Raw genomic sequence first — 19,693 nt, forward strand, 5'->3', positions numbered from 1 at the left:
CACTTTCATTTCCTGCATTAGGATCTAACAGCTCAAGGAGGTAAGAATCGTTTCAAGAGAAACACCCAAACACCAGATAACTCAAACTCGTGCTTTTTAGAAAAAAGCCTGCCCATTGTTTATCATACAGCACCCTTTGGCACAGGTTGGTTGCTTGCACTGTCATTAAAAGAGCCAAGAGGACAAGGGGAAGGGAAGAGCTACACCACTGTGCTGGTAGGATCACAGCTAAGGTTTACTTTTGTGGTTGCCAGCTATAAAACTAAGTTTGAACTTATCAAGTATCGATTTACTTTGCACAATTAGAACAGTTTGCTTTGTGCCTACCAAGCTGCAATTCACACTGCTCCCTCCCCAAGAATTCATAAAATCTCCTATTTGCACCTACCTCTCTTCACAGAAAAGTCACTGAGGAGTGAATTCAGCTGACTACAGAAGGCTTTGGGGCCAAATGAAAGCGATGGAGTGACCAAGTGCCATCCTCTTCAGTAACCAGCGTAAATAGGTATCCCGGGGAGTTACAGCCACTTACCTGTGTTATATTCTTTTTTTCGTTCCAATTTTGGCTTTCTCAACTGCCTACATTAAGAAAGAGGACAGGGCAGAGAAAGGAGAAAAGACTTTTTGTATTAGACCCGTCAAGGATGGGAAATTTCACCATGTTTACAAGCCAGTGCTCCATGGTATACAAAGAGAAGCCTGTAGGCCTCATGCAGGATCCAGATCCCAAGTCTGTTGCGTACCATATACATGCGGTTCTGTATGTACCCACATTTCCTAGCTTGCTCATGTTGAATTCTCAAAATTATGAGCAATAACACCCAAGTGGAAAAGATACATGTCCTGGTTTCAGTTGGGACAGAGTTAGTTCTCCTCCTAGTAGCGGGTAGGTTGCTATGTTTTGGCTTAGAATGTGTGAAAGGATGTTTAGAAGATTGCTGATACCACCCCGATGTTTCAATTGCTGCAGAGCAGTACTTAAAACAAGCCAAGGACCTTTCGGTGTCTCACTATCCTACTGGCGATCAGAATCGGCGCACAGCAACAGCTGCGAGGGGACAGACTCAGGATGGCCGACCCCAACTGGCCAAAGAATTCTATGCCTTATGGCAACACGCTGCACCATGGATAGGGTGGGGCAGCCGGGCTGCTAGGGGTTACTCTGGGCACTGGTCAGCGGGTAGTGAGCAACTGCATTGTACATCACTTGTTTTGTACACATTACTAGTAGCAGTACTATCATCATCATCATCATCATCATTATTATTTTCCTGTCTTAATAAACTGCCTTTATCTCAACTCGTGGGCTTCACTGTCCCGTTTCTCTCCCCCATCCCAGAGAGGGAGGTGGGAGGGTTGGAGAAGGGCTGTGTGGTGTTTAGCTGCCGGCCGGGTTAAACCACAACAACACCTCAAAGGGGTTGGGGAAAAAAACATGTTTTTTTTTTAGAAAAGCAGAAGACTTTCACTGAGAAGAGGGACTCTAGTTTTAAGGTACTGGTACGCCATCAGCATGCTCATAGGCCTCTGCTGATTTTAGCCGGAGGTTTATCAGGCCACAACTCACTGCACATGCTTTCTCTCTTGCTTTTCAATCTACAAATCGAACAGAGATTGAACATATAGAAATACACTACCTTGAAAAGCATCTTCTCTTGACATTTCCCCTCAGTATCGCCATACTTTCTTCAAAGCTGGAGACTGAACACTGCAGGATGCTTTTGCTCATTGATCTTAAATGGTGTCCGTTGAAACATTCAATACTGCTAGAAGAATAATCCTAGGGAAAGAAGGAAACAAGAATATGTTTATGTGAACCACATAGATTCAGATAAAGAAATTCTGCCTCACGCAAGTTTAATTGACCCTCCTGACTTGGTAGTGGGGCAACTAATGGCAGGCAGACACTGAAACGCTGCTGTGCTCAAGAAAAACCTGGAGAGAAAAAAAAAAAAAAAAAAAAAAGCTTTCAAAACTAAAGCTTCCCTCTCCCCACCGTTTTCTTGTGGATAACTTAAGCTTAATATCCTTGGCGAAAAGATATTGCAGCAAAACCTTTCACATAAAATTAGTGTTTCGTGAAAAACAACAACAACAAAAAACCCTTTAAATTCAATTGGAATTTTTTTCAAAAAATTCAATTGGAATTTAAATTCAAAACTTTAAATTCAATTGAATTTAAATTAAAAAAACTAAACTAATTAATTTAAATTAAAAAAAATTAAATTCAACTGACTGTTCAGAGGAACAGTCAAGCTTGACATTATACATCCTAGAATTAAAATCTAGTTTGAGTTTTTCTCCCATCTCCAGACCTTGCTAAAGATGCTTATTAGGAGCTCTGTCAACAAAAGTGTAAGGCTTGTTATATCAAAGCTTCGAACCCTTCTTACTGCCCTTGACCTTCTTCACATTGCTGCTCCTACAAGGGTGAGTACTATCATTTTAAGTACAGGAGGGAAGCTGTGATATCCTTGAGTGGGGGGTCGTTCTGTTTACAAAATGAAGTTCCAGTAAGAGTACATCAAATGAACCAACTTTCTTTGAACTTTAATTCATCACTATATTGAATGAATGACCTCTGGATTTCTCTCTCCCATTTGGAAGTCAATTTGAAAACAAAAGACCTCTGCCATAAAGAGCCAGGCATCAGAGACACCTGTTGCGCCTCAAGAACAGAGAAGGTATGAACGACAAGAGCAGCTGAATAAAATGCAACTTGCCATTAGAAATGGGTGTACTGGCATCTACAGGTGCCGCTGGCATCTCCTCATTTTCATTACTCTCTTCATCTGGTTTCTCATCTTCAGTAGCAGGGTTCTGCTGTGGTGACTTGGAGTTGTCGCATGGAGCACACGCTGCAGAGGTGCGACCTTGCAAGAAAGAATAGATACCAAAGATCTTCGTCGTGCATTTTCAGTTACAAATGCAGAGACAAGTCTTCAAATCCTTAGCGTTAAAGCACGTACCTCTTTTCTCACGAGATTCTTTAATTTGTTCACAAAGTCGTCCAAACTCTGTATCCGTTTCGTTCCTCACCATTGAATATGCAGTGTCTTGCAAAACATAGGCGCTGTGACGATCTGAAATTTTACAGACTTTAACTGAATGTTGTCTACCAACCAATGAAACTGTTTTGATCACAGAAAAAAATTGCTTTCTTCATAGGTTGGTTCCGAAAGGTTCTCTCAGTGAATATTTTCAGCATAACAACATCGAAGTTAATTAAAACAAAAGCACTAGTTCCTTGGGAACACTTATATCACAATTCCATGCCCAAGTAGCAAAATGATAAAATATTTACAATGTGGACGTCCAAAATCATCTAATCCATCTGAAGTCTATTGTCCGCACACAGCATTTCTCCATCTATACGTTTGACAGATTTTTTAAACTAGGGCTAAAAAGCACATCCTCACCTGTAGATCTTTGATCCGGGTAGTACTCTAAGGCATTGTTACAGATTAGATCGATGTCCTTCAGCTAGTCTCCTGCAGCGAGGTACTGGCGTGAGTCAATTTGAGTCAGAACTGTTGAAAGATCCATCGGCTCTTTAATCCTTGTGGCAGTCAGGTACCTGCAGATCAAATACAAGCATTCAGAGGTTTTCTTAACCTTGCACACTGTCTACCAAAATTATTCTGAAAACTTTAAATAAACGACTTCCTAAAAACTCTCAACATTTGCGATGCATCAGAAGATGCTGAAATTAACCAGTTTGCTTCTCAAAAATGGAAGGGCTCTTTCATTTTTCATTAGAGCGGCCACGAGAGGACAACAAGAAGTAGGGAGGTCAGAAGCACGTGCATGGTAGAGAAGAAACACTGAGGGTGGGAGATTCATTTCATTTTGCTTCAGAAAATCACAACAGTGAAAGCTGAGCAAGCCATCCGGCATTCTCTTTGTTGTCGACATTGAGGAAAAGGTGCATGAATTGCACCTGTGAAGTACCTATTGCAGGCATCTACTTTAGAATGAGATAACTGGGCCCTGAGGTGCTGATTTCTTCCCTCAGACCAGAAGAGGAGACTAATGACTAGTTCAGATGAGGACATATGTATCTCTCTAGATTTTTCACAGCTCTAGAACCTAGGAGAAAAGGGGAAGAAAAGCCAGTGGATGCCCACATGAAGAGGACTTTGCTGATCCGCAGGTATATTCAAGTTACATCTGTCTTTGAAATATACGCCCCTAGTTTAGGCTTATCTCATAAATTAAGGAGAAAAAGGCATCTAAGCAGCCAATTGGAGGAAAAAGAAAACACACTGCACTTATGGTTGATTCCTATTGAGGAATTCCAGATGAAACAGAGAACAGGATCTCAAAACTTATTTTTACAAACTGCTGCTCCTATTCCTGTTCCCACAGGAACTGACAGTCCAAGAAAGGGCTTTAGACTTCATTAAAGTAGTCCTGTAAATACTGTTTGTAATTAGAAGGAAAGATCTCTGTGCTTTTCAGTGCTGTGACACGCCTACATATCAAAGCCTTTTCACGAGCAAACTGTGTTGGCATTTGGACTGGCTTTTTAGAATGAAACCAGGGCTTTCAGCGAATAATCCCAAAAGAGACATTTGAGAGTCAGCAGAAGTAAAAGCACTGCCTCTGCTTCTTGCAAAATCCTAATAGTGCAGCCCTAAAAACAAAGTTGAACCTTCCCCAAAACGCTGAGAAGTACGAACACTGAGAAGTTACAGACACACACAGATCAGCACTACTTTACCTTCTGTGGGTCAACGGGCTTTGCAAATTCCCTGAAACGTCTGTCAGTGGCAAGTCTGTGAGTAATGTCCCTCAAGAAAATTCTAAGGTCACGCAAGGTATCCTCCTCTTCCTCCTCCAGCATCCCTACTTCTTCCTCTTGTGGCTTCTGAGGCTCAGCTGGTGGTGCTACAGACGGGACTTCCAATGCCCGATCGACTTCAACTAATCAGGAAAAATTAGCCATTTACAGTACTCAAATACAAGCATATGACAAATTACTGACTGAAAATGACCACCAAAGCAAATTTACAACCTGTACCAAAACTTCTGTGGGAACTCAAGCACTTTCAAAGCAGTTGATAATAAACACGTTTAGGTAAGACCCGTTCTCTTCCCCCAGTGACTGAGACCAAATCATCAGAATGACAACAGCGTGGTCCTGTTTTGGGCACCTTCCCTTAATGTAAACTCTCAGAAGTCAATGAAGTTCTGCACGTACTTTTACTACAGTTTATTTAGGAATACAACTAGAATTCGATTCCAAAGTTACTTTAGCAGAAATTGGAACTTAGCTTTCCAGCTTGGAAAGCTTTGGCCTATATGAAGAAAGAAACTGATTTATTTATTTATTTTTTAATCAAAGTGTTTCAATTCTCTACTAAATTGCATTATTAGCTGTTTACCCAACATAGCATGGAATGGCAGACTGTCAGAAGAAATCTCTTCAGTAAAGACATCCTCTTGTCATTTCAAGCACTGCATATTCTTGACTGAACCACTTTGTAGCCACCGGAATTATTGTATTAATTTATTATTTGCATGCATGAGAAAGGGGTAAAAGTCACTTGCTTGACTCAGAAAAAACCTTAAGCAGATGCTTTCACAGTATGCTTTTTCTCTAAGCAAATTTTAAGTGATTTGTTAGGGTGCCTGAGTAATAACAGTATGCATTTAACAAAGCACAGCATTTTGATGCTGAAAGCATTCATAAATTACAAGACACTGAAGAAATAGTAAGGAAAGTATTGACAAATACCTCTTCTGGGAGATCTGAGTGACGTACGTCAGACGTAGCAAGCAGCAAAATTGGCGGAAATGCTGGAATGTTACATAGTAGAGTTAGAAAAGTAAGTTTCAAGGCAGGTCCAACGTTGTCCCACCATAAATGGATATCTGGGATATAAATTATGCTTGGTGCTGTCTTCTGAGCATTTCGGATCAGCTAGTGAAAAGGAAAGCTTGGGTAAGAAAACTAAAACACATAGAATAACCTGTTAATACATAGCTACATAGCCATCTGACTGCCCCATGAAATGAAACTACGCGAACAGAGTGGCAAGCATCCTTTCACATAAGGAATTTCTCTGTGCACCCTTTCAGATTATCAGTATTCGGAGAACTCTAGTCAGAAGATGGGAAGGATATATTCAGGCAGTGGCTAGACACCGTAGCTATATGGCCACAGCCACAATCATCGCATAACAAAGAAAGGAAATGTCCCTCTTATGGGACACATCAGTATTCAGTCGTGGAACATGTCTGTCCTTACTTGTATGGCTCTCAAACGTTTCCACTAAAGGTAAAAATATTTTAAGGTAGTGATGCCAAACAAGAAAATGGATTTCCTGCCTAAAAGTAAAAACACCAAATCTGTTCATTTTTTCTAGTTAAAACCACATCAGCGTGCAAATGAAGTGTTTTGTGACTGTTAATGCTTTTGTTGCACATACTGCAACAGCACAAGTTGTGTATGTCCGTGTGAAAACAAAATAAACAGAAGCCCCAAACCTTGGTTGCCTTACCAATATAATTTAAAAGAAGGCTACAAAAAGTAGCCGACGTGCAGTCTGATACAGAGCCATCTACTGGGAGCACACAGTCTTAGGAGGCAAGGAGAACTACTTTCTGGATCCCAGTGACATGAGCAGCATTTCTTTCCACAAAGAGATGTTTATTAGCAACACCGCCCAGCTTCCTGAGCTGCTAGCAACAGCCTCACTGTAAAACTGGGTATGCAAAATGTGGACATGTACAACATCCAGATTGTTTGTGGTGCTGTCTAAAAGAAAGGGGGATTTTCAGACAGAAGCAAACATCCCAGCACATTAAAACAAGGCCACCTCCATTACCAATTAATTTTGCTCACCTTACTTGCAACTCGACTGATCCTTTACATACAGTCAGTGAATCCGATGAGAAGAAAAAGAAAAAAGGTAGCTGTCCGCAGATTTCTTCTGGCGGTGCAACGTTTGTAAGCAGAACAGAAAGGTCCGGGGTGTGAACGGGAAACTTCTCCAAAGCGTGCAACACCGCGGGTGCCACGTAAGAAACCTGGCCGTACCCTTCTTTTCCTACTATTAGCAGACGGGGCCGGCATGATGTTGGTTCGCAGAAAGCACTCCTAGAACAAGAGTTAAGAAAACAATGTATAAATGAGGTGCTGAATAGACACACAGATGTTCCAAGTACTTTGAAACAGAAGGGCAAAAGGTGGCAACACAAACCCATAAAGTTGGGCTATTTTTAGCTAAAAGGACGGACAGGACATTTATGTGGTCTTGAGTCTTTCAAAGAATGCCATGGATTAAGTCAACGTGTTCTGGTAGTCTACGGATCACTTTGGCTGACGAAGAGAAGCCTGGGCTTTTCAGTTTGGTCATTCAGAGCAACCTCATTACAACTTTAGTCCCTCCACCCTTTCTTCTTGTGAATACCAAGCACCCCTTCAACACACAAACTTGATGTTACCCCTTCGTCTACCACCCCTCGCACTTTTAACAGCTGGAACTGTTTACAAAGACTCAGCAGTCCTGAGAATTTGAACGTAACAGGGATCTATCTTTCTTTACCTGCTGAAACAGAGGCGTTTTTTCTCTGGTCTGTCAGGCATTCCATCTTTTAATTCATCTCCAGAAACCAAGGATGCATCGTCATCACTGTCGAACATATCATCTTGTAAAATAGGATTGAAATGCTCTGAAAGGCAAAAGAGGTTTGTTAACTTTCCTGAATAGCCTTTGTCTCTTTCTCTTCCATTAATACAGCTTCTAAATCAGTGCCAAAACCCTTTCTTCATTTGAGAGCACACACTGAAAGCTATTTCCTAGAGTTCAGCCCACCACAGATCTAAGGAGATGGCACAAGGCCCTACAAAGCTCTACTAAGTCCCACTGATGTGTATGTACAAGGTATGCTACTCTTGGTGATTTTTTTCTCCCCCTTAGAATAAAGGAGATTACGAACAATTTCTGCAGTTGCTAAATAGCTAAAAAAAAATATAAAAACAAGACCATTTCTTTCTGGAGGAGGTTCCCACAATGAAAGCACTGGGATAAAGGATGTGATGGCCACAGAATTCCATTCATCTAGTAAATATCAATGCTAATTGATCTCATGTGCACGTGTATAGTACGATCCACAAACGTTTAAATTAGGAGACTGGTTAAAAAGGATGATAGCTAAAACAATATTTAGCTTAGACCAGTTATACTTGTATCCTGGTCCTGACATTCTTCAGAAAGGAATTAGAAACATTGACCTAGAAATGCTTCCCCTCCAAATATCTGAGTTTTGATTTTTTAAAGAAAAATAGGTGCCTTATACTTCAAACCTCAAGTCAACCTCTACAAATGCTAATTATCTTAGCAGCCGTCAGAAGAAGGATGCTTCAGTAGAGAACGCATCGTCCTTTACTGTGTATTGAGTCATTCAGAGCTTCCATTTGGCATTTCAGTTTCGAATCCACAATAAAACCTATGCGTTATATTCCAGACTTGCCCAAAAAAAAGACATGCACATGCAAATAATAAAATTCTACCACCATTATGTCTGAAAGGTTTAAGTTGATTGCACAAACCACAAGTTTTTGCTTTAGCAGAATTATAAAGAAGTGGATGCTGTGGTTATACCTTGCTGTCGGTCCTCCTTTAGCGCAAGCTGTGCATGCGGGAAGATCTTCTGCACAACTTGTAAAATATTCTCTACTGATCTTTTAAAAAGTGGCTTGAAAATGGGTGATAGTGCTTGTACGGGTGAAGCCTCGATCCTGTTTGAAGCTGGAACAACCTTCTTCATAGCCATGAAAAAGTCCTTTGCTTTTATTTTAATAGAATTAACGTCTAGTAGCAACTTCTCCCTACTTGCATAAATCTGAGGATAGCATCGGCGCAGAGAGCACAGAGTAGCTTCAGTACAGAGGGATTTGATATCTGCACCACAGTATCCTAACAAACAAAAATCAAACGTTACATCGGTCAAGGCCCAGGTTTACAACATGCAACATTTAAAGAATTTGTAATGCCAAAACCAAACAGCTTAACAGGGAATTCAAAGTGCTACCGCTCTGCAGGGAAGTTTCATGTTGCTCACTGCCTGATATCCTGCGCTTATGCAGCTGAAGCAGACTCCTCATCAAAAACTATACTCTTGAGGAAGATGCCCCAGAACCATTTAACGTTCTCAGACAACAAGAGGAATGACAACAAAGAGTAAACAGATGAAAGCATCTCACTCTGATTGCTATGAAGGCGTGCCAGCTGCCTCGTTGACTAGTTGTGCAGCAAGGCACAAGAGCATGGGTACTGCCTGGTACAAGCTAAGGTTCTTTACAACTTGGTCACAAGCAAGAATCCATTTTGGTTTCAGTCTTACCAATGCATGTCTCAGCTAGTTCATCAAGCAACATGTCCGGTGGCTGAGGGGTCTAGTCACGAGTATGAATCTTGACAATTTCTTTTCTAGCCTGGAAGCAAAATCATTGCATTTTAGCTTGTCCCAAGTTTTCCTTAAAAATACCAACAAGAAACAAACAAACCAAAAGGCAAACAAACAAACAAAAAAAAAAACAGTCCTCCCTCAAAACCCCTCATCTATTAATACGCTTCTCTTACTTGCTCAACTTTCAAGTATTTTACAGTTATTTAATATACACTCTGCATTGTCAAACAGAAAATTGAATATTTCTTATTTGTTACACTGCACTTTTTTCTAGGAACCTACAATGAAAGAAAAGGCATTTATAGCTTCAATAACAAGTTTCCAAACTACGAGACCTAAGGACTCAGAGGAAAATACTGCAATGAAAAATTTATCCAGAAGCATTTCTTTGTTGTCCAAAAAACTTCTCTAAAATTTAACAAACTTTCATTGGGACAGTCTCATTACTTCATCACATTTGCTTTTCAGTCAGTAAATTCACAGAAAGCACTTCTGGCACAATGCTTCCAATTGCTACAATTACTATAAAGAAGAAAAGAATTATGACTCAAACTACTACCACTGATCCGGGGCACAATCAAATGCAAACAAGTCCCCTATTCACTCATAAGTGAAGGATTGAGACCAAAAACACAACTTCATGATGAAAACACCCAAGTGGATTAAATAATTAAGCAAACAGGTACAACTTTGGGAATGAAAGGTTTGGTTATAGAACTAACTACTTGGTGGTATCATCCTGACCATATATATCCGGTACCAGATTTGCCCTCCGTGGAACAATGCAGTGTCTCCACATATCACTCTTTTGTTCAAGTTGTCAATTATTTTTTTTTCCTATAAAGTTGGACTTTGCCACAGTAGCACTAACGTTGAATTTAAGTTCTCACCTCTTTATTTGGCAAGTTGAAGAGGAACTCTCTGCCAAAGTGTCCTGGTCTTCGTAAAGCAGGATCTATAGAATCCAGTCTGTTGGTAGCTTCGATTACCACAATCTCCCCTCTGTTATCTATGCCGTCCATAAGGGTCAGAAGAGTTGAAACAATGGAACTAATAGAAAAATATAAGTTTTACTTACTGATTCAGTAAATTTTATTACATTCCACATGACTTTCTTCCATGAGTAGTCATAAAGGACAAGCTTTTTAAGGACAAGACTCATTTTAAGACATAAAAAATAGGTAAGTTAACACAGACCACATGCTGATATCAGACTTAGTAAATTGGTTTCTGCTATCATTTAAAATCACCTGTTTTGACATTGAGTTACAAGTTTTCAGGACAAATTAACGTGTTCAAAGTAAATTAAACAGGTCATCATCCTTTTTTTTTTTTTTTTTTTTTTCCCCAAAGATCAAGCAGATTTTATGTAGGTGCAAAACTGTAATACCTATGAATGTGGTCTTGTTTACTGGAGCGCACAGGAGCGAGACCATCTATCTCGTCAAAGAAAATAATTAATAACTAATCATCTGGAAGCTGGGATATGCATCATTCGCCATTTTCTAAGAAAATTACAAAAATATAAAACCCCAGCAGTCTGAGAATGTGAGCATTGAGGTAAAGGCCTGATCAAACAAACGCGCGCAACTATGATTTGTCCTTTTAACTCAGCAAAAGTCTGCAAACTGCCACGGTAGCAAATGAGGAGAAGGAGTTGGTATTTACAGAAGTTGCAGCTGAAGATTCAGATAAACCATTCGGGTCGATGCTCCCTTCCTGCAGGTTTAAGCTGCGGTCACATCGCCTATTTCAAACCCTTTTGATTTCTACCAGTCACCCCAGATCCCACCTATTTTGCACGTTTTCCAATCAATGAATTTGCTACATGATTTCTGGCGCAGAAGAGCAGGCCTGGTGAAGAGGAGCATGCCTGGTGCCATTATTAAATCGAATCAAAAGTGTCCAGGAGAAGCCCGGGGTGTGGTACTCACAGGGAATGTTTGCGAGCGGCCAAGTTCAGCAGAACAGAATAGGCAGGCCTGGAAGCCCAGGGGAACGAAGTGTATCTGTTGCTGTAGGCAGCCCCAGCAAAATGTTACAGCTTCACTAGCCTGGGGCATGATTCCCCCCTTCCCTTTTGACAGCCAAGTACAATATTAGCTTGCCTTTTCTTTTTTTTTATTATTATTTTTATTTCTTTTTGCCATCGTCAGGCTGAGGCCGGCTGAGAATATTTTGTGTCTAGACTAATAAATGTTTGTGTGGATTTTGCAAGAGCGGCTTATGGGAACAGAATCCACTTTTTGCTTTCTGCTGGAGGAAAAAAAAATAAAATAAAAATAAAGGAGGAGCATTAAAAGCAACCAAGCACCCCCGTGCATTTGTTTTAAATTGCATATTACAGTGCTGCTATTTTATGTGCAATCAATACATAATTTGGAAGAAAAAAATGCTTTTAAAATTCAGAGCTATCCCTGAGCAGCTAAGGTTCTCTTGGAAACTGAAGGAGGACTCTGAAATTATTGTTCTTTTGTTTGCATCCCCCAGTGGGAAAGGCAGCACACAAGTAGAAAACACTGTGGTTTGAGGCGGCATGAATCATTAAGAATAAAGGTCAACCCCCCCCCATTTAAACATGAAATATTAAAACTGAATCTAGGACAAAGGTAAACTAAACAGACTCCTTCCTTCCCGGGCAGTCAGTGGGTTAAATCAAATATCAAAGGGGCAACATCAACCTTATAACTTCCTCTGCCGAAATTTAAAAAAAAAAAATAAAGGTAACTTCTATTTTGCCTGCCCCGACCCCAATCGCACCGCCCGAATGGGTGCAAACTGCTGGGATATGTGAGGGCCCAAGCCTACATTTTCCCTTTTTCATATTTGTTGGAGGAGGGCGGGGTATCTCCAGATGAAATGGCTGACCGAGCTTTTTATTTCCTCGCTTTGGGTGGAAATGACTGAATCTTTCCAGGCAGCGGAGCAGCGCTCGGCCGGCTCCCTCAGCCTCCCCGGGTGGGAAGAGCCCTGCCGGGAGCAGCCCGCGTAACCCTCGGATGCCAGCCCCATCAGGATTAGGTCCAGCAATGGGATGTTGGCTCCTCTAAGTGAGGACGCATCCTCTCGAAACACATACACAGAGATTTAAATGAGATATTCCCAAGAACACCTGCCTATTCTTTCAGCACGTGTGCAAAGAGGAAATTCATTTTACTTCATTCCTCTTTTTCTCAACTCTCCCCTCCTTCCTCCAGAAGGAAACAACCAAGCAATATTAGCAGGGCCTTCCTTTTCCCCTGGTGGAGTCCAAGAACTCAAGAATTGAGAAAAGCGACTTGTCAGGAATCAAGTTTAAAAAGAGTGTTTGTGGACTGCGAGGTAAAATACACGAAGTTGTAATCAGAAACACAACTTTTAACTAAAAAAAAGCTTCTTTCCGTTGTAAATTATTCCAGTTAGTGAAATAACAAATTAGTTCTCTGCTCAGCCACAGCCTCCTCCACCAAATTTAAATAAAACCTGCAAAGAAGTCGAAGTTGTAAAACATTTGTCAGATGCAAGGGGCAGCGTTGCGTGGGTTAGCATCACACTCGGATGCCCACAGCACCAACAGGTGCTTTCTTTCCAGAGGCACCAGCTCCTCCAAGAGTTCCCCGCACGAAGAACTGAAGAAGCTGCAGGCAGGGTGAGCCTTCCTCAGTCCTCATCCTCACAGTGAGGAGTACTGGGGACGGGGAGCTGTGTTTCGGCTTGCTGAGAAGCAGAAACCCCCCGAGTTTTCAGGCAGGCTCCGCTCAGCTCCCCTTGCGACTGCTGCTCGGGACACGACCCTGCCTTGCTCAGCACCCTCGACTCCAGCAGGTGCTGTTGCTGGCAGCTGCCCTATGTATACAAAAAAAAAAAAAGAAACCAACACAGTATTTTCCTGCTTTTAAAGTATATCCCGAAGATTTACTAGGAATTGTGATGTTCTGCAGAAGCCCACAGCTGTAACTAAGGTTTGTGGGGTGTAGAGGGGCTGGGGGTTAAACAAGGCCGAGAAGAGCCACATCTCCTCCCCAGTTGTCTCCCCTGTACTCTTTTTAGGACATCCAACATTCCCAGATCTCGTTTTGTCCCAGTGACCAAACAGGAGCCTGGCACTCATGCACTATGCTTTAAAACCTCTACAAACCGTGTGCCTAAGTCACAGCACTCATTATAAGCCGGCAGCTCTTTCTGGTCTCACAAACTATATGTGGCTTGAGAGATGCTCTCAAGATTCAGGGCGCTGAACACCTGCAGCCTTTGCCATAACCATGACAAAGTTCAGGACCTCCCTGCTGGCTCCAAGCCTGGCTCCAGCAGCGGCTTCAAGCTGTGGGTCAAGAAGGCCAAGACACCCAATGAGAACCTACAACACCAAGTGGCTTTCTGGAACAGCTCCAAACACAACTGGAAGCCTGTTTTTTTTTTTTTTTTTTTTTTTTTTTTTTTTTTGAAGTGAGCTCTTCTGGACCTGTTAGGTGCAAGCAGAAGTCAAACTTCGTGTTTGTATCATTAAGCTCTCCATGATCTATCTCCAAGGTCTTTTAAGAGCTATTAGCAACGTGTTCAGAGTTCTTGCCTGTTTTCCCCTTCACGTTCTCCCACGACAGCAGCCGTGTGCTCCCTTTGGGCTGACTTCCAGAGCTGGGTAGAAAGGATCCCCTGGAAGCAGAGATGCTGCTTTATGCAACACCTTGCAGCTCACTGCACTCTGAAGGGTACGCAAAAAGAGGTGAGTGGTCCTGCTGTGGTTCCTTCCAGCTCTCAGAAAGACAAGAGAACTGGAAATGAACCATCAGCCAAAGGGAGGCACGGCACAGCATTACGAAATGCCATCTGGCTGCTACAGGATAAGGAAATGAGGCATTTTTGGTGGCTCCCACCTCCACAGAAAAAGAAACAACTGTTTATGCAGCAGAGTGGTTGGAGTATTTCAGGAGGCCCTGAGCTACCCCAAAAACCGACAACGAAACCACAAACCAAACCGAAACCAAACCAAACTAACATGATGGACTGCAATAAAAGATGAAAATCAGAATTAATACTACCAATGACAATAAAGATGTTGAAAACTCGGGTCATCGCATCCCTTGCGTAGACTGCAGGAGGAAGCACCTTTAGTGCCTGATGTGACAGTGTCAAAAAGTTAATTAATAACACCACAAAACTGGATTCCTATGAGCACACACTTGGCAAAGGTGATACAACCGACAGCCGGACTTGAACACTGATACTGGTACCTGACTGGGAAATAGCGAGGAAACAAAGGGAGGAGGGGAAACGGTGCTATCCTGAAAATTGCACCACTTGTTTACAAGTCACCGGCAACTCCGAGGCAAACCATCTCGGGCATTTATGGATCAGTGACCTCATGTCTCTGGCACAGGACGGAGAGGGAATACCGACCGTGAGTTCACAGAAGGGAACAGCGCGTCCAGGCCCTCCTGCACTCTGCCAAATGTGGTCAGAACGTCCCCTCCCCTCATCGCCCCAAAACTTATCATGTAGGACTTCTATTAAACAGACCCCAAAGAGCTCGTTCTGTCAATTTTGCAACAGGCTCAGGATTTCTGAAAATTAGAGAGGCTAATTTCATAATATAAAAAAATACTGCATCTGGCACAGGGGAATTCTCAGCTAGACTTCAGCCTTGAGACACAAAGAGAAACTGACCATAGAAACAGAGATTGGTCATAGCTCAGCCACAAGTGAGTATGCCTCGGTTATATTTATTATGTGCAAACAGAACTAGAAAAACAGTTTACTGACTTGCTGCTTTAGAAGTTAGTTCCATAAAGACGGAAGAAATTCTCAACTCAAACTTGAAGAAAGCATCAGACTTCAAAACCAGTCGTAGATCTTTGAAGTAAGACTGTTATGAATTCAGAAGTCACATCCAAACAAAAAGATCATTTATGTTAATGGTAACTAGATTAAAAAAAAAAATTAATCCTGTCCCTCAGGCTTTGTAAGTGACTGGGGGAAAAACAGCTCAAGGATAGTAATAAGCTTAAGTGAAACACCGCAAACTGCTAAGGGAAGCAAAAGACCCAAGGAAACAGCCTTTTTGGTACATTAGGAACAAAAGGAATCCTAACAACAGCGCAAAGTCCATCACTTGACAGAAATTCTTCAGCGTAGAGAAATTTACAAAAGGCAGAACAGTTCAAAAGCCAGCTCTAACAGGCTCCAAGGACACATGGACACGCAGCGATAAACATTGTCTTTCCCAATAATAACCAGCAGAGATAAATGACAACAATTACGGCTAGCAAACACAGCGCTGGATGCAGCTGAAGCAGGCACAGGTCATCGAGGGCTTGGCAAGAGAAGAGAGAGCCCAGGAGAGCCACAAGAAGCATTAAAGGAGTAGGAAAGCCTCACAAAGAGAATGTGTGCCCTACCCCCAAGTGTTATGTCCCAAACTTGTCTTTGTTAAACAAGCACAGTGCACAGGTGCTTTACCGAAATGCAAAGGGCTTTTTGGCTGAGGAAAGCTAGTAGGACTGCCAGCCTGAAGTTAGCAGTCACCTCGTTTAGAAAAAATGGCACCTCCTTCTAACGAGCTCCGGGGAAGCCAATTAACAGCGTAACTGGAAGAGGCTGCCTTGCTGGCAATGTTTAATGACTGTAACAAGTGTGTTTTCTACATGATGTCTGCTTGTTCAGGGAGGTTTGGACTTACGGCCTGTGGTATTTGGGTCCTGAGGTTTGCCTCATACAGGTTGTTCTCAGCTGGACCAGGTTCCTCAGAGCACCCACCAGCTCCTCGTGCATGAAACCCCTCTGAGCAAACACCAACACAGCACAGGCTGCTGCTTAACACCAGCAGCGCAGCTTTCCAAACTCCCCTCTCCTTTCCCCCTCCAGCGGGCTGCTCGTGTTCACCTCAGGACTTCCACAACAAAGCCCCCTTTGCACGGATCGCCGTGCACTTTGACAGCCCCAAGGCGCTCTCTGGGGCGCCTGTCCCGGCTGGGACCGCCACCTCAGCCTTGACTCACCCTTCAACGAAGCCAAACTCCTCCGTCAAGCCTGACGGGGAGCCCCAGCACCTACCGGGCAGCGCTGACAGTCGCAGCCTCTCCGCTCCCTCAGCGCCCCGCCACCGCCTCCATTAGGCGCCTCGCCCCGCCACGTGCCGATCTCCAGCACCGCGCAGCACCTGGGGGACAGCCGGGCGTCAGGGCGGCCCCCGGCACCCCAAAAACCCCCGGCAGGGCTGGGGACATGGCCCCGCTCCCCTCCCACCGCCACACCGAGCGTGTGTGTGTATATATAGAGGGGGGGGGGAGCCCGGTCCCGGCTGGCTCCGTCCCGTTTCAAGGCACGGAAAGCGAAGCTGCTCGCCCTGCCCGTGTGCCCCCCATCCCCCCGGCTCTGTCACAGCCTCGTTTATCCCCCCCCGGGGGCCGCCAGACAATGAGGAGGAGGAGGGCGACGAGGCGGGGCGCCGCCGCCCCACCGCGCCCCGTTCCCCCCTCACAGAGCCGGGGAAGGGGTGCTCGCAGCCGCCCCTCTCCTCAGGGCCGGCCGGGGGAACGCCTCGCCTTCTCCCCGGGGGTCTTCCGTGGCCGCTTGGGGTCGCCCCCCGCAGCCGCCTCGCCCCCCTCTCCTCTCAGCCCCGGCCCGGCCCAGCTCGGCTCGGCTCAGGGCATAAAGGCGCTCAGGGCGCCCGGCTCCCCGACCTCGGCTTCTTCTCCAGCCCCGAGTTCCCCTCAGGTGCCCGGTGCTGAGGGAGGAATTCCCTCCGGGGCTGGCTGGGACACCCCCAAAGCCTTTGGAAAAAAAACAAACAAAGAGCGAACAAACAAAAAACCCACCCCCCAACCCCCTTTTTTTCCACCTCCAAGTTGAATAAAGAGGAGCTCTTCCTTCAATACGTGTCCAGATATCTTAGTCTACGCTTCGCTTTAACTCCCACTATGGACTTCTCTTCAATACGCTGTGTTTCCACATACCGCTGCTTTTAGCAATGTTTTTACCTCAGACGCTAAAAGTTGATCTTTTCCCCAAGTCAGAAAAACCAGAATGGGGCTTCTGGGAACCCTGAGCTGTGACAGCTGTTCATGTAGAACCGAGATTTACACCTTTATATATATATATATATTTAAGTGTGAAGGTCTTCTTCTCTCCAGACTAATAACGGGGAGAAGTTTGCCCAAAACTTTGAAGAGCAAAAGTTTTGATGCCAGGAACGTTCCTGCTTCCTCATTGCCTGTCATTCCCTTTTAAGTATGAAATTTTCCAGTTGCAATGCAATGAGCTGACTGTGGTTCCATAGGTAAAGATGCATTTAGGATACCAGGTTTTCAACATCGTCTTGAAGTGGATAAGAAGAAACACATTTTTGCCTCAGTGATATTTTTTTTTCCTCTCCTTTGTCTGGAGATGCAATGAAAGCTTCCTGTTGTCTGCTCAACACAGGCATCTTCTTCACAGTAGCTTTTTAAATACAGTGCTAACAACACAGCTCTTTGTTCCCTTCTGTACATCTACTGAAACGCAGATTAGGTAAGAGGTGTAGGTCAGTCTTGGAAAAAGCTGCCACCCCTAACATACTGATGTGTATAAATATCTGAGATGTGGTGGACAGAGGGATTTGGCCAACCTCTTTTCAGTGGTTTGTGGGGACAGGACAAGGGGCAATGGCCACAAAATGGAGCCCAGGAAGCTCCGCACCAACATGTGAAAGAACTTCTTCACAGTGAGGGTGACGGAGCACTGGGACAGGCTGCCCAGGGACGTTGTGGAGTCTCCTTCTCTGGAGATATTCAAGGCCCATCTGGATGCCTACCTGGGCAACCTGCTCTAAGGAACCTGCTTTGGCAGGGGAGTTGGACCCCATGATCTCTAGAGGTCCCTTCCAACCCCTACAATTCTAACAAAAAGGACTGGTTCATATTCATACTGGTGCCTCAGTGGTGGAAGACGCTTATTAGACTGGCCTAGAAACCTGAAGTAGTGTGCTCAGGCGTGCTAACTAGCATCCCAAAAACTCAGCCCTGTAGAATGCAGTCACAGGAGAAAGATGACAATGCACTTATAACAGATGAGGCAAGAAGCTAGGAATCAGAAATGGATATTTTTATGGTGTGTACTCTTTTGAGCACCTGAGAAGTTATTTTCACCTGTCTTGTCTGTGATTCCTCAACTTCATGTTTATTATATAAAGGATTTCTCAAAAAGTCATTTTAGAGAACAAGATAAGCAAACCATATACACAATCCCATTAAAAATGTCAAGCATAGATAAAGAACATCATACGATGGGCGAACAATGTCTGACGGGTAGGGCTCAGAGGGTTATGGTAAATGGGGCTACATCAGGCTGGTGGCTGGTCACCAGTGGGGTCCCCCAGGGCTCCGTTTTCCTGCCAGTTCTTTTCAATGCTTTTATAAACAATTTGGATGTAGGAATCAAAGGTGTTTTGAGCAAATTTGCTGATGACACTAAACTGGAAGTTGTTGACTGTTGAGGGTGAAAAGGCCTTGCAGAGAGATCTGGACAGATTGGAGAGCTGGGCAATCACCAACCGCATGAAGTTTTACAAGAGCAAGTGCCAGGTCCTGCACCTGGGACGGGGCAACCCTGGTTATATGTACAGACTGGGCGATGAGATGCTGGAGAGCAGCCCTGCAGAGACGGATCTAGGGGGGTTGTGGTTGACAGCAAGTTGAGTATGAACCAGCAGTGTGCCCTGGCAGCCAGGAGGGCCAACCATACCCTGGGGTGCATCAAGCACAGCACTGCTAGTCGGTTGAGGGAGGTGATTGTCCTGCACTGCTCCGCGCTGTGCGGCCTCACCTCGAGCACTGTGTGCAGTTCTGGGCACCACAGTAGAAAAAGAACATTAAACTGTTGGAGAGTGTCCAGAGAAGAGCTACGAAGATGGTGAAGGGCCTTGAGGGGAAGACATATTAGGAGCAGCTGAGGGCACTGGGCCTGTTTGGCCTGGAAAGGAGCAGGCTGAGGGGAGACCTCATCACGGTCTACAGCTTCCTCATGAAAGAATCATAGAAACACAAGGTTGGAAAGGACCCACAGGATCATCTAGTCCAACCATCCTTCTAGTACCGTTACTACCCACTAAGCTACTAAATCATATCTCGTGCACCTTGTCCAGGCGCTTCCTGAACACCGTGAGGGACGGTGACTCCACCACCTCCCTGGGCAGGCCGTTCCAGTTCCTGACTGCTCTCTGAGAGAAAAAGTTGTTCCTGATATCTTATCTAAATCTCCCCAGGCACAGCTTGTGGCCATTTCCTCAAGTCCTATCATTAGTTATCTGAGAAAAGAGGCT

At 44.0% G+C, this 19,693-nt stretch overlaps 1 protein-coding gene across 3 annotated transcripts; it reads right to left on the reverse strand.

Moving 5' to 3' along the window:
• Positions 1 to 4,873: 4,873 nt before the first annotated feature.
• LOC311425562 (ATPase family AAA domain-containing protein 2-like) lies at positions 4,874 to 16,439 on the reverse strand. Of its 3 annotated transcripts, XR_014686374.1 has the most exons (7): positions 10,311 to 16,439; positions 9,355 to 9,445; positions 8,613 to 8,927; positions 7,554 to 7,680; positions 6,851 to 7,105; positions 5,741 to 5,926; positions 4,874 to 4,920 (listed from the first exon to the last, which is right to left on the reverse strand). XR_014686374.1 is itself a non-coding variant. In XM_084501502.1 (6 exons), exons 2-6 carry the CDS (start codon positions 9,386 to 9,388, stop codon positions 5,923 to 5,925), a joined length of 735 nt encoding a protein of 244 aa, XP_084357628.1. In that variant the 5' UTR covers positions 9,389 to 9,445; positions 10,311 to 16,439; the 3' UTR covers positions 5,354 to 5,922. The 3 variants fall into 3 exon arrangements, 1 of the variants encoding a protein (XP_084357628.1); XM_084501502.1 differs by lacking the exon at positions 4,874 to 4,920 and having other exon boundaries at positions 5,354 to 5,926; XR_014686375.1 differs by lacking the exons at positions 4,874 to 4,920; positions 5,741 to 5,926; positions 6,851 to 7,105; positions 7,554 to 7,680 and having other exon boundaries at positions 8,627 to 8,927; positions 10,311 to 10,470; positions 16,076 to 16,439.
• Positions 16,440 to 19,693: the final 3,254 nt, after the last annotated feature.

Source organism: Aythya ferina, assembly GCF_964211825.1.
Source record: "Aythya ferina genome assembly, chromosome: 31".
Classification (NCBI taxonomy): Eukaryota; Metazoa; Chordata; class Aves; order Anseriformes; family Anatidae; genus Aythya; species Aythya ferina.

Coding starts and splice junctions, on each gene's coding strand:
- LOC311425562 (XM_084501502.1), bottom strand. CDS start 9,388: ATGTTGCTTGATGAACTAGCTGAGACATGCATTG. Junction 8,928..9,354: donor ACTAGCTGAGACATGCATTG/GTAAGACTGAAA, acceptor TTTGTTTGTTAG/GATACTGTGGTGCAGATATC. Junction 7,681..8,612: donor AAAGGAGGACCGACAGCAAG/GTATAACCACAG, acceptor TTTGCCTTTCAG/AGCATTTCAATCCTATTTTA.